Source organism: Neophocaena asiaeorientalis, unplaced genomic scaffold, assembly GCF_003031525.2.
Source record: "Neophocaena asiaeorientalis asiaeorientalis breed wild unplaced genomic scaffold, Neophocaena_asiaeorientalis_V1.1 scaffold91, whole genome shotgun sequence".
Classification (NCBI taxonomy): domain Eukaryota; kingdom Metazoa; phylum Chordata; class Mammalia; order Artiodactyla; family Phocoenidae; genus Neophocaena; species Neophocaena asiaeorientalis.
The window spans coordinates 11,193,671-11,207,000 of NW_020173198.1; the positions used below are offsets into that span (position 1 = coordinate 11,193,671).

At 40.9% G+C, this 13,330-nt stretch overlaps 1 protein-coding gene across 2 annotated transcripts in view; it reads left to right on the forward strand.

Annotated features, from left to right (window-relative positions):
* The first annotated feature begins 56 nt into the window (after positions 1-56).
* The window catches only part of PDXDC1 (pyridoxal dependent decarboxylase domain containing 1), a 51,297-nt gene continuing 38,023 nt past the window's right edge, over positions 57-13,330 (forward strand). For both annotated transcript variants that reach the window (XM_024744206.1, XM_024744207.1), the window contains exon 1: positions 57-225. In XM_024744206.1, the coding sequence (XP_024599974.1) occupies positions 205-225 (21 nt within the window). In that variant the 5' untranslated portion in view covers positions 57-204. The remainder of the gene's footprint in view (positions 226-13,330) is intronic.

Consider the following 13,330-nt stretch of genomic DNA (forward strand, 5'->3'; position numbering starts at 1 on the left):
TGGGCCCCGCCTCCCCCTCCTTCCCGAGCTCCGCTTTCCACTCCCCGCTGCGCAGCCAGGAAGTTCCTTCTCTTCTCCGCCCCGCCGGCTGCGGGCGAGCGGGACGTCAGCGTTGCCAGCGTGGAAACGGCGGCGGGGCTCGGGAGGCGGAAGTAGTGCCCGGGATCGCCGGGCCTCTGTCGGGCTCCACCGGCCGCATTAGCCATGGACGCGCCCCTGGAGAAGGTCCGTACCGGGGGTGGATGCGGAGCGGCGGCCCGAGGCCCCCGCCTGCGGGGCGCCTGTTTCCCGGTCGCGAGCTGCCATTGTGACCGGGGAGGGGGCCGGGGGCTAACGGGCCCGCCTGAGGAGGCCTGGCTGCGAGGGCGTCCGGCCCGTCGCTCGAGGCTGGGGCCTGGTCACGTCACGGGGTCGGGGGTCTCTGGGGTCCCTGTGGGCCGGGAGAGGCTGGGCCGGGTTCTACCCGGGGCCCCGAACGACCCGGAGCCCAGTCGGGGGCCGCGGGGCCGACCTTGGGGCCTGCGAGAGCTCGGCTCACCCTCTCGGATGACAGAGCTAACAACTTGCGGCCGCAGAAGCGCCTGGAATGAAGCCCCAGTTGTTTCGGAGCCAATTGGAAACCTGTAGGTTGTCTGTGGGTTCCAAGTTAGGAAGGGAGATGTGCAAGCAGTAATTTGCCATCTTCAGCTAGCCTAGGAATCACCTGGGGCCCTTGGTGAAAATCCAGATTTTTCAGCCCTCGGGTCGGAACCTTGGGGGACGGGACCGGGATCTGTGGGTTTAACGAGGTCCTCACGTGATTCTGATGCAGTAGTTTGAAAGACCCCTGAGGTCCAGAAAGGGGCGGGGCTTCTGTAGATTGTGAATTTCGTCTTTGGGACTGCTGCTGCTCCACAACTTTCTGGCTCCCCCTTTCCGTGGCGAGGGGGGGACCCTGAGGTCAGTCGGAAATCCACTGGTAGCAGGGTTTTACTCTGGTTTCCTCTTGGGGAAACAGCAGCGTGATGTACCTGGCTGACCGCTCTGGCATGTGAAATGGATTCTAATTGTCCCGGATTTAGGGCTAGTAAATGAGAACCAGTGCTTGGATTTCTTCACGGATACCTACTTTCAGACCCTGACTTTCTGCCCTCCCTCAAAGTCCTTTCTTTTCAAGCTTGGGAGTCCGCTTGTCCAGACCCGGTTTTTCATATATGTGGAATTCAGGAGCTATGCTAGTGTTTCAAGACTGCTTTATTTTAATTTTGAACTGGCAGAAGTAACATATTTTGTCAATTTTTCAATGCAGCAGCTGCTGTGGATTTGTTCACTTGTCACTGGAGAGTTGAAGGGAGTAATTGTACAAGTTGAGCCAGATGTCTTCATGTGCACACAGTGGTATTGCCTACGCCTCCGTTGTTTCTCATATATTGGGTGGAAGGAATCAAGAAAGGACAAAGATAATATGTTTTTCTTACACCGCCTCTGTGGTGAATGTTACATGTTTTTCTGTCTAGGAATAAAGTCTTCCCAGGCTTTTGATGAGCACAGTGTCTACCTTGTGGTACTTTGAGTTTCAGTCTAGATCAGTGATTCTCAACCACCAGGCTGTTTTGTTCCCCAGGGGATATTTGGCCAACATTTGGATACACTTTTGATTGTCACAATCAGGCATTAGGAAGGGGCTGCTGGTACCTAGTGGGGTAGAGGCCAGGGATGCTGCTAACATCCGACATTGCACAAGACAGACCCTGTACCAGAGAATTATCAGTAGTGCTGAGGCTGAGAACCCCCGGTCTACACCGTGTGTGGACCAGTAGTTGAATACAAACGCCAGTGGTCGAATACAAAATGATGCTAAAAATGTCCCTTCAGTGTTGTTTCCTTTCCAATTTCATAAAGAAGATGGGAGGGGCTTTGTGGCATTTCAGTTAGAAATCTAAAGAACTGGAGTGTTCTTTCCTCCAAGAAGAGTTCGTTATAGGCAAATCTGCAAAACAGAATGGGTTGGAATCCTGCTTCAAATATTACTTTTCTGGTATTTGATTACTAGATTACAGTGGTTGCTCCCTAAATGTTAATTGATGATAAAAGATCTTAAACTCTTCAAATGAAGATCTGAAGAGGTACTGAAACTCCAGCATGCTTAAGCCTGGCACATTCACAAAAATTGCAGGGATCTTTCAGGAATTCAGAATGTGTGGGCTGGAAGTCTCTGCCTTAGGCCAGTGTGTAAATTCTGAATGTAAGTTTTTCAGAACTAGTATTGTGTCTTATTTTTATATTCCCTGAAGCAAGACAGGGCTTTACTTGTAATGAACAATTTCTCTTGGTGCTAAGTGGGCAGAAAAGAAAAAGCATTGCTGTAATATGAATGTTGAAAATTTTGTGTTGTGAAAAACAGTTTGAATCAAAGTAAAACATTGAATTGTGTCCATTCTGGTTTCTTTGAGGAATAGACTGCTGGGTTAAATTCTACATTGCTAGTATAAATTTAAGAACTATTTGAGCAGTTCTGAATGATGCCATTTACACTAATCCTTGCATAATTTAGACTGGCTACAGAAACCACAATGTTATTTGATACCCATCCTCTAAAATTTCAAGTAATCTCTCTCACTCTATAATGTAGTGTGCTATCATTGTTTAATAGAATCACTCAGTACATTTCCTTTGGTCCAAATATAATTTTGTACCCTTGCTTTTTCTTTAATATGTAGACATGCAGACCTGCGATGACAGAGCCATTTTCTTGCCTTGATTTGCTTTTCTTTCACAATATATGTTTTCTTTTTGTATTCAAAATTAGTGACATCCAGAGAAACTATAGATAGGTTAATTATAGGGACAAGGAATTCAAACTAGAAGAGTTGGCGCCTCGGCCCCCCCAATACTGTACGTCCAACTCATAAGGAACAAATCTCACAGTGTTTACTTATGTTAATATCCAAGTTTAAAAATGCCACAGGAAGTAATAACGCTGATGCTGAAGATTTCAATAAGGCACTCAACACACCTGCATAACACCTGTTAGTAAAAACCTGCTACTTTATACTTGTAGAACAGCCCAGATCTTTTCCTGCTGCTTGGAAAAATCTCATTCTTCCTGGGTATTATGTTTAGACAAGGTGTATAGCAGTTTGTCTTGCACTTTTTTTTTTTTTTTTCGGTATGCGGACCTCTCACTGCTGTGGCCTCTCCTGTTGTGGAGCACAGGCTCCGGACGCGCAGGCTCAGCAGCCATGGCTCACAGGCCTAGCCGCTCCGCGGCATGCGGGATCCTCCCGGACCGGGGCACGAACCCGTGTCCCCTGCATCGGCAGGCAGACTCTCAACCACTGCGCCACCAGGGAAGCCCTGTTTTGCACTTTTAATTCCAACCTTGAGTAAACTTAGAGCAGATGTCTCAACCTTGGCACCACTGACATTGGGCTGGATAATTCTCTATTGTAGGAGGCTGTCCTGTGTACTGTAGAATGTTTAGCAGCATCCCTGGCCTCCACCCACTAGATGCCAGTAGCATCTCCTCCCCACAGTGTGACAACCAAAAACATCTCCAGTTGAGGCAGTTGTCCCCTGGGGGTGAAAGGATCCCCTCTGGTTGAGAACCACTGACTTAGAGAATCTAGAGCTGCACTGTCCACCAGCCACATTTTTAAAAAATTTATTTAATTTATTATTTTTGGCGGCGTTGGGTCTTTGTTGCTGCGTGCAGTCTTTCTCTAGTTGCGGCCAGTGGGGCTACTCTTCGTTGCGGTGTGCAGGCTTCTCACTGCAGTGGCTTCTCTTGTTGCCGAGCACAGGCTCTAGGTGCGCAGGCTTCAGTAGTTGTGGTGTGTGGGCTTAGTAGTTGTGGCGCACGGGCTTAGTTGCTCTGCGGCATGTGAGATCTTCCTGGACCAGGGCTCGAACCCGTGTCCCCTGCATTGGCAGGTGGATTCTAAACCACTGCGCCACCATGGAAACCCCACCAGCCACATTTGGCTATTTAAATTTAAATGTAATTAATTAAAATTAAATAAATTTAAAATTTAGTTCCTCAGTCACATTAGCCACATTTCAAGTGTTCAGCAGTCACAATGTGGTTTGTGGCTGCAGTACTGGGGCAGCACAGATAATAGAAATGTTCACCACAGAAAGTTCTATTGGATAGTGCTATAGAGCGGGGCCAATTTATTTATTTACCGTATATCTAATTCTTGTCTCTAAAAGAGGCAACCTTGACCCTGTTTCTGACCTAAATAATTACAACCAAACCCATTTTTTACTGTTGTACTCATCCTGAGCTAAGTTCCCCCCTACCCCCTTGGACCTGATTTTGGAAAATTCTGTTACCACCTTACTGTTTATAAGGGGCAGTAGGAGCTGCGTGGATGGATCATTGCTGATCATTACTGATAAGGACTACCAGAATTTCTATTCCTGCTCTTTACCTAAAAAGCTCATGTAAAGAACCCCCATTAGCCAAGCTTGAAATGACCAGTTTCTGTGATAAGCCTTTGTAGATCCCTCTCTTACCTAGAATAGAAGGACTTCTGTGAGGATATGATAGCCTATAATGTTACCGTTCATTTAAAGCTGATCTCTATACCATCATGATTGAGGGTTTTGCATACAGGTGCATGGTGCCTAAGGCAGTAAATGATTATCAAATGCTGGGTGTCAGGGAAAGCGTGGCACAAGGTTCCTGATCCTAAAAATTTATGGCGTTGGTGGTTCTCGATTTATTCAAAATTTCAGCTGTAGTTAGCAGAGCTGTTGGTGGTCCCCAGTCCTGTGTGTTCCACCTTATCTAGAATTATGAGTTATAATTATAGATAGCAGTTGCTTGAGCTTAAAGTCATGTTTTCACCTGAAGCAGAAACCTGTTTTGACTTAAATTTTTTATTGCTGGTCAACTATGGTCAAAGCCCAGTGCTGAGTGCTGAGAAAGACACAAGGTGAATAAGACATGATCCCTGGGAGAGGTTACATTATAGTAAGGGGCATACAAGTTTAGGCAAAGCCTTGTATAACAAAGAGGGGTAAAAAGAATCACAGGAATTAAGAAACAAAGGGCATCGAGTGAGTGACCAGGAAAGAGTATGTAGAAGAGATTCTTTAGGTAGAATATTTAGTTCAGAATCATGGCTTTTCTAGGTTTGTTTTAAATGTAAATATAATGTAGATTTTTACTTTGTTTGTGCCTAATGTTATTGCTGGTAGAACATAAGAGAAAGGAAGCCATTTTACCTTTTAAAGTTAGATATAAAAAATATGCCTCCAGTCACTTTGAAAATGTTTAAAAAATTCCTTTCAGAAGCTTATCTAACTTAAATTAAATCCATTCCCTCCAAACAATAGTCAAGGGCCATAAAACTATTTTGAGTTTAATAGTTTGTTTATTTAATTTCTGTTACTATTGCAGTAGTTTTTGTTTTTTGTGGCGAATGCTAAGTGTTTAGCTGCCTTAAGGTTAGTTAGTCCTTGAGGCCCAGCCTGGGGCCCTGTCCACTTTTTTTTCCCCCAGTGCCTGTGGAAAAGGCATGCTGAGTTTCAAATGACTGAGGGCAAAGTAAACCTTTCTGAGATCTTTTTCCTATGTGCAGAAAAACAGAAACAGCAAAGTAAAGCCTTCAATTTGAAGGTGCAACTCAGGGACATTGAACATTTGCTACAGTGAGATTTTCAGGAGCCTAGTGAGACTGAATTACTTATTAGACTGGACATTGTATTGGTGCAGTCATATGAAATTGCTGTTTTTGTCCCCTAGAAATATTTGAATATTGGCAGTTTCACACAGTTTACAGTTTTACAACAGTAAAGTCCTGAAGATACATAGAAGGAATTGATGGGTTCCTTTCCTTAGAATTATTATTTTTAAGATAAGGTTGGCAACATTAAACCTGCATAATTCCAATTCAGTTTTGGAAATAATGATATTGATAAGGGTAATGGATATCTTTATGTTTCTGAATTGATCCCCCAATAAGTCCTAGGAAACACCTTCTTTAAGAAGCATATCTTAATGACTTATTTTTTCCAGTGACTATAGAATGTTTTGCTTTAAGCAGTTTTCTTTTTGTTCCAGAATAAGTATGTGATTCCAGATAAACTAGTAAACTTCTTAGAAATAGAGCTTGCCTGTTGTGGTATTTTTCCATCCGTGTAGTTATTGGCAAACACTCATAATAAAATGTGTAAATGAACTATATGTAAAATAGATAACTAATAAGGACTTTACTGTATAGCACAGGGAACTCTACTCAATACTCTGTAATGGCCTATATAGGAAAAGAATTTAAAAAAGAGTGGATATATGTATATGTATAGCTGATTCACTTTGCTATACACCTGAAACTAATACAACATTGTAAATCAACTATATTCCAATAAAAATTTAAAAAATAAAAAATAAAATGTCTAAGTGAATTGATTCTCTTGGAATACATTTTTTGAAATTTAGATTTCGATCCCTGGCTTTCCCATCATGTATCTTAAGGCAAGTAAATTGAATGCCCCTTTTTTCCTTCTGTGTACTTCTTTTTTTTTTTAAACTGTTTTATTTATTTATTTATGGCTGTGTTGGGTCTTCATTGCTGCATGCAGGCTTTCTTTAGTTGTGGTGAGGAGGGGCTACTCTTTGTTGCGGTGCATGGGCTTCTCATTGCGGTGGCTTCTCTTGTAGCAGAGCACGGGCCCTAGGCGCGAGGGCTTCAGTAGTTGTGGTGCGCAGGCTCAGTAGTTGTGGCACATGGGCTTAGTTGCTCTGCAGCATGTGGGATTTTCCCGGAATGGAGCTCGAACCCGTGTCCCCTGCATTGGCAGGCGGATTCTTAACCACTGTGCCACCAAGGAAGTCCCTGTGTACTTCTACTGATGCCAGGTTTGATCTGGTGTTACTAACTTTGCTGCCTCCTTATTGCTACCTGATTTTCCCCGCTCTTTTGTATATTTTTGCCCTTTTTTCCCTATATGTTCTTTTTTGCCTCTTTTCATGAGGGATTTGTAAGTTTAAATACTAACACCTCATGCAATATTTGCAAATCCCTCTTCAACTAAAATATTTTGCTTAATGAGCCAATAAGTACAGTATGTCTTCATGCTCTCACACACTCAAGCGTAAAGTCCACACTCAAGCATAGTTAAAAATAAGATTTGCCAAGAGTATCCAATTCTTAAAAGACAAACATAGACGAAAGTGCCTTGTTCTTAATTAAATACTTTTCTGTTGGAACTACACAAAAGTATTTACAGATGTAGAAATTGAGGCTCCAATGAGTAAGTCAGGTTTGCAAGGTGCTTTTATTACCTTGGAGAATCCCTACATTTTCTCATTGTTGACCCATAAGGAACAGCTGTGTTCCTGAAGCAGCTGCTGCTGTTCTTATTGCTTCTCTGAGATGTGTAGTATTTGGGGCACTTGTTTAGTGCTAGATAGCAGGCATCCTTTGTGTTTTCACCTGGGAGGAAAATATATGGTTTTTGGAAAGTTGATACTTGCATGCTTATCACTATCCAGGATTAACCTTGCTTAGAAAGCTGTGGAAGGCAAAAGAGTAGGTGAAATGTTAGAAACATCAATTCAGAGCTTTATCTGATAACGTTTATCAATTGAAGAAAGGTAGTGATTTGTTTTTTATTGAAGTATAGTTGATTTATACTGTTGTGGTAATTTCTGTGTAGTGTTTTTTTTTTGTAAGTCTAATGCAAATGTTGGAAACTAGCATTTGTTAACATCAAGGCCTTCTATCTGGTACGATCAGCTAGTATTCTCACATGCTTTCGTTTTTCTTCTGTCAATAGTCCTAGAACCCCCCAAAATGAATATTCCTCCCCTGAAAAAAGTTTATTGAAACATGGTGTTGTATACTTCTATTATTAATGAATGTTGTGATTTATATATTTTAAAATTACTCTTTAAACTTCCCCTTTTCTGGACGTTGCTTCTTTTTAAATGTATAGCTCTGCGTTTTTCAAACAGCAGTTATTCACATACAATCTTTGCAAATTTTGTCACATCAGTTACCACTTGTACGGTTATTTGCTTAATATTTCTTTTCAGTCGACTAAATCAATTCAACCTCCTTCTTTAAAATTGAGGAACAATTTATATACAATAAAAATATGCACTTTAATTATACAGTTTGAGTTTTGGCAGTTGTGTATAGTCATATAACCACCAGCATAATCAAGATATGGAACATTTCCATCTCCCTAAAAAGTTCCCTTGTGCCCCTTTGCAAGTGGATCCCAGATCTGCTATCTGTCACTACAGCCCTTTTTTTTTAAAACTTAGATTTGTGCTAAACAGTAATGTTTATGAATTCAGGATTTGAGGTATTATTTTTTCCTTAATTCATGTGAAAGTAAATCATATAGTTTTTGGTCACACTTTGGTAGGCTGGTTTAACTGAAGAAAATGTATACAAGAGCTTGATTAAGCATTTGAAAGCTGAGAAAATTTTAAGTGACTGGAGAGCAGTAGTTCCCAGATCTTAGGCCCTAAGATTTTATTCTTCTTCTGCTGTAGTTTCCACTTTTTTTTTTTTTTTTTTTGCGGTACGCGGGCCTCTCACAGTTGTGGCCTATCCCGTTGCGAGCACAGGCTCCAGATGCACAGGCCCAGTGGCCATGGCTCACGGGCCCAGCCGCTCCGCAGCGTGTGGGATCTTCCTGGCCCGGGGCACGAACCCGTGTCCCCTGCATCGGCAGGCGGACTCTCAACCACTGCGCCACCAGGGAAGCCCATGTAGTTTCCACTTTTGAAAGGTTATTATAAACAACTTCTCAGTTAATAAACTTTATTAACAAATGATTGTTTATTCCATTACTAATAACTGGATGTTAATTTTCAATAACATCCATTAAAATAGTGTGGGTTCCCCCACCAAACTGCAGGTTACATCCTATATATGAGATGTCAAATCAATTTAGCAGGTCATGACCAGCAGTTTTTTTTTTTTAATGAAGTAGAATAAAATGATAAATATAATGTCTTCCGAATAATACGGGTAGGAATAGTACCAGTGTTACCTCATAACTAAGTTGATATAATTCTAGCCAAAAGCAAAAAATAAGTGATTTTTTTCATTAACCCATGTTGCCTTATTCCAAATAAATGTATAATTTCCTCCTGGCTTGAAAAATAGAGAATTACTTCCTGACCTCCTTTACTATTTTATCTTGCATTTGACTTTCAACTTTTTTCCTCCAACATTTAAATTGTGAGAATTTTAATGATATTTTACCATTACATATATACTATTTCTTCTTCTGATAATGGCAGGATATTTTAATATTTAATATCCCACACTGAAAGTGATGGAAATCAACTAGTATAAAAATATTGAAAAGATGCTTATCAAAGGATGAATGGCGGGGCTTGTTTTACAAAATGAGCTGTCTAGTTCTGTGACAGTTATCATATGAACAGTTGAATGGTTCTCCTTAGGAGTTTTGAACTTGCTTTAAGCCATGCCATGCATCTATGTTAGACGTAATTGAAGCAAAAATACCGAATCCACTTCATTACACAGAATCAACATAGCTGAAATATAATTTACAAATTTGCAATCTAATGACTAACGGTCTAATAATGGTTTCTGAATCTTCAGTAGTGAACATGTGGTAGTTTTGTAATTAGAAAGTGAACCTGTGGATATACACACTCCATAGGTGCACAGGCTTCAGTAGTTGTGGCACGTGGGCTCCATAGTTGTGGTTCTTGGGCTGTAGAGTACAGGCTCAGTAGTTGTGGCGCATGGGCCCAGTTGCTCCATGGCATGTGGGATCTTCCCGGACCAGGCCTTGAACCCGTGTCCCCTGCATTGGTAGGCAGATTCTTAACCACTGCACCACCAGGGAAGTCCCAAGGATTATCTTTAAAATGAGACCTTACTTAGCTCTAATTATGGTTCTTGAGACAAGAGCTTTTTCAAAATGTGAGTTGCTTTGTTTACTTTTTTGATGAAATTGAGGAGCAGTATTGCCTAGTGGTCAAGAGCACTGGTTCTAGAGTAGTACAGACCTTGTTTTAAATTCTGGCTCCAAAACATACTAAGTCTGTGCCTTTGGGTTAGCCAGGCAGTAATGCATGTAAAGGTGTTAATTAGAGCAAGCAACTCAGTAAGTGTTAGTAATTATTAAGGATCACAAATCTTATTGAGCCCTTTTTCTGTGCCAGATCCTGTGTTAGATGCTAAGGGTTGAAAAAATATGACATTCTTCTGGGAACCTGGCATAGAATACTATTTTTTTTCTTCCCTCAATATTGTAAAACAGCCTCCTTCTAAATACCAAATAATGGACATCTTTATTCAACTTAATTCTCACTCATTTTGTTTTGTGTCTGGCTGTTACCCTGCTATTATTTATTAACATTTATCACACAAGTACTCTGGCACTGTAACAGGTGCTGAGGATACGAAATGCAAATAAGAAAGTAGTTGCTGCCCTTAGTAGAAGTTTATGGAGGCATGGTTTAAGGAACCAATTTATAAATATTTTTCTTAGAGCATTTCTTGACTTAAGGCCTAATATCCTGCAACTGGATAACATTTTATATTTTGGATTATCCCATTAACACAAGCACGTGAGGGTCTACATCATATTCCCATTTAATTGAGTCAAATTTAACTAAAAGTGCTATTTTCCCTACGCACCCGTTACCCACTCCCCGCTGTCCCCACTTAACTCTCTAAAAGAGAGTAGGATCAAGAGCAATTTAAATGTCAGCCTTTCCATTCAATGAGTGTGTGCTTGCTCTCTCGAGAGACTCAGATGGAGAAATGTGAAGCTGTACTTCCCTCTTGCCTCTCTCAGTGTAAACATCTTGTCATCACATGCGATTCTGGTGTTTAAAAATAAGTATTGTCATATGAAGTGGCTTCTAAAGTAAGTCAACTATTTTGTCTATTCTTAACTGAAAAATCTGTTCAATCTTATAGGAGAAGTTAGCCGTGTTGAACTTAGAGGCAGTATGTTGATATCCAATATGCCATGCCTTCCTAAGGGGTTTCAGAGGTAATATGACAACCCAAGAATCAAGCTGACTTTAGATTCTTGGTCTTATAAGAGAAGTCAAAATTAGTAGGAGTCTGAATGGCTGCTTTCGAAAAGCATATAATCTAATTGGGGAGAATACCTATAGTGGAAAGATCATCTATAAAACAATTCATAGTAAAGGATGTAAAGAATCGTGAGGATAAATGGCAGTTGCATATTAGAATGACCCCAGTTTCAAGCCTTCCGTCCTGTTGTCCCCATAAATACAATCATTTGTCAGGCAGTGAGTCCAGATTTTTGGTTTAGGAAAAAATGGTATCGATATCATTAGAGGGGATGTGAACATGTGAAAATGGTTTTATCCATAGGGGTTTCTTGGAAGTAGTGAATTGTGATTTAATAGGTAGTTAGAGGTGGATAAAAGGTACAAGGACATTTCAGATGGGGCAGATGTTATAAGCATGAAACACGGAGGTGTAATTGATCAAGCAAACTGTTTATCTTTTCATTTGGCCAGATGATCAGGGATTGATGTGTCACAGGAGATGAGGGTAGTAAGGACCGTGACCAGAAGACTGAGGAGCAAGATCAATTCTCTTGACCATTATCTGTTCCTCATCCTACTCAGAACTGTTAATGGAGATCATGGAGACCCTTTTAGATTACTCTCTAACCCATCTGGTGCTTACATTTAAATTGTGATTTTTATTGGAAACACCTGTTTTTTTTAATTTTTTTTCTCGTGTAAAAATTAGATGGGATGTGGCTATGTGATTATTTTCTAATCTCTTGTAGAATCAGTGTGATGTAATAGAAACAGGCAGAAACACATCAGGAAACCAGGGTTCTGGCACCTCTCTGTCATTTATTAGTTCCATGAGCCTAGGCAAGTCAGTGTACCTCTCTAAGTCTTAGTTTCCTCTCCTCTAAAATGTTATACCAGAATCAGAGGTTTTCATGCTTATACTTTTTTTTCTTCTTTTTAATGAAACTTTTTACAAGTGAAACTTTACTCAAAACCCTATTGTTAAAAACAGCTGATCTCCTTAAGGGGGGGACAGAGAGGTAGCAGCTCCAACTGGCTACCCAACCCCTTCTCCCCAAAGTTCTTTCCAGGAGTCTTAAGGCTGAGAAGAACACAGGTGGGAAATCCCTGGACTAGACCCCTAAGGTCCCTTCTAGAATTAATATTTTCTGATACTTACATTGATAAACAGTAGAATTTCTTTAAAAAATAAACAATTTTGAGGAGGTAACACAGTACTAAAGGTAATATACACTCATTGCACATCTACATTGTGTAAACTATTACGAGGTACAAGAGACAATATGAAGAGAAAAGCAGATAAATACACTTGAAGTGTATTTGAAGAGTAAGGGGGGAACAAGAGAGAGCTTCTGTGATTGTTTATAACCTAATTCATACTATACAGAGATTCAGGGCAACAAGATTGTCTCTCTAAAAATTTTTACAGAGATGTAAGAAGAAAGAAAGGAAAATGAGTGTTTCAATTCTGCAAGAATTTTTAAAAATTTGTTTCGTTTATGTTTTGAATGGGAGATAGATGTACACGTGGTACTAAAATCCAAAAGGAACAAAAGGATATGAACTAAAAAGACTCCCTCTGACCCCTGTAGCCATTCTTTGGAGGCAGTCACTATGGCTAGCTTGTGTAAGTGTCCCAAAGTTTTTAGAAGCACTTGCAGATGTTTGAGCATATTAGTCTCCTGGGGCTGCTGTAACAAATGAGCACAAACTGGGTGGCTTAGAACAACAGAAATACATTCTCTCTCAGTCCTGGAGGCCAGAAGTTTGAAATCACTGTCGCTGGCAGGGCTGCGCTCCCTCCAGAGGCTTGGGGGGAGTGTCCCTTCCTTTCTTGTTCCAGCTTATATTGCTTGCCAGCCATCCTTCCCTGTTTGGTGGCTCCGTCACTCCAGTTTCAAGGCCAGCATCTTCAAATCTCTCTCTGCTCTGTCTTCACGTAGTCTTCTCTCTCTGTGTGGTCTCCCTCCAATTCTCTCATGTGGATACATGTGATTGAATTTAGGGCTCACCTGGATGATTCAGGGTAATCGTGCCATCTCAAGAGCCTTAATCACATCTGCAAAGACTTTGTCATATAAGGTAATGTTCACAAATTCCAGGGATTAGGATGTGAATATCCTTTGGGGGGCTATTTTTCAGCCTACTATAACAGTAAAATGAATAGTATACTATACATACTTTTCTGGACCTTGCTTCTAATAGTGAACAACTGAAATAACCTAAGGGTCCATTAATTCAGGACTGGTTCAGTAAATTATAATACATCCATCAGATGCAAAAAGGTGTAACCACTAAGAGGAATGAAGTAGACCTGCT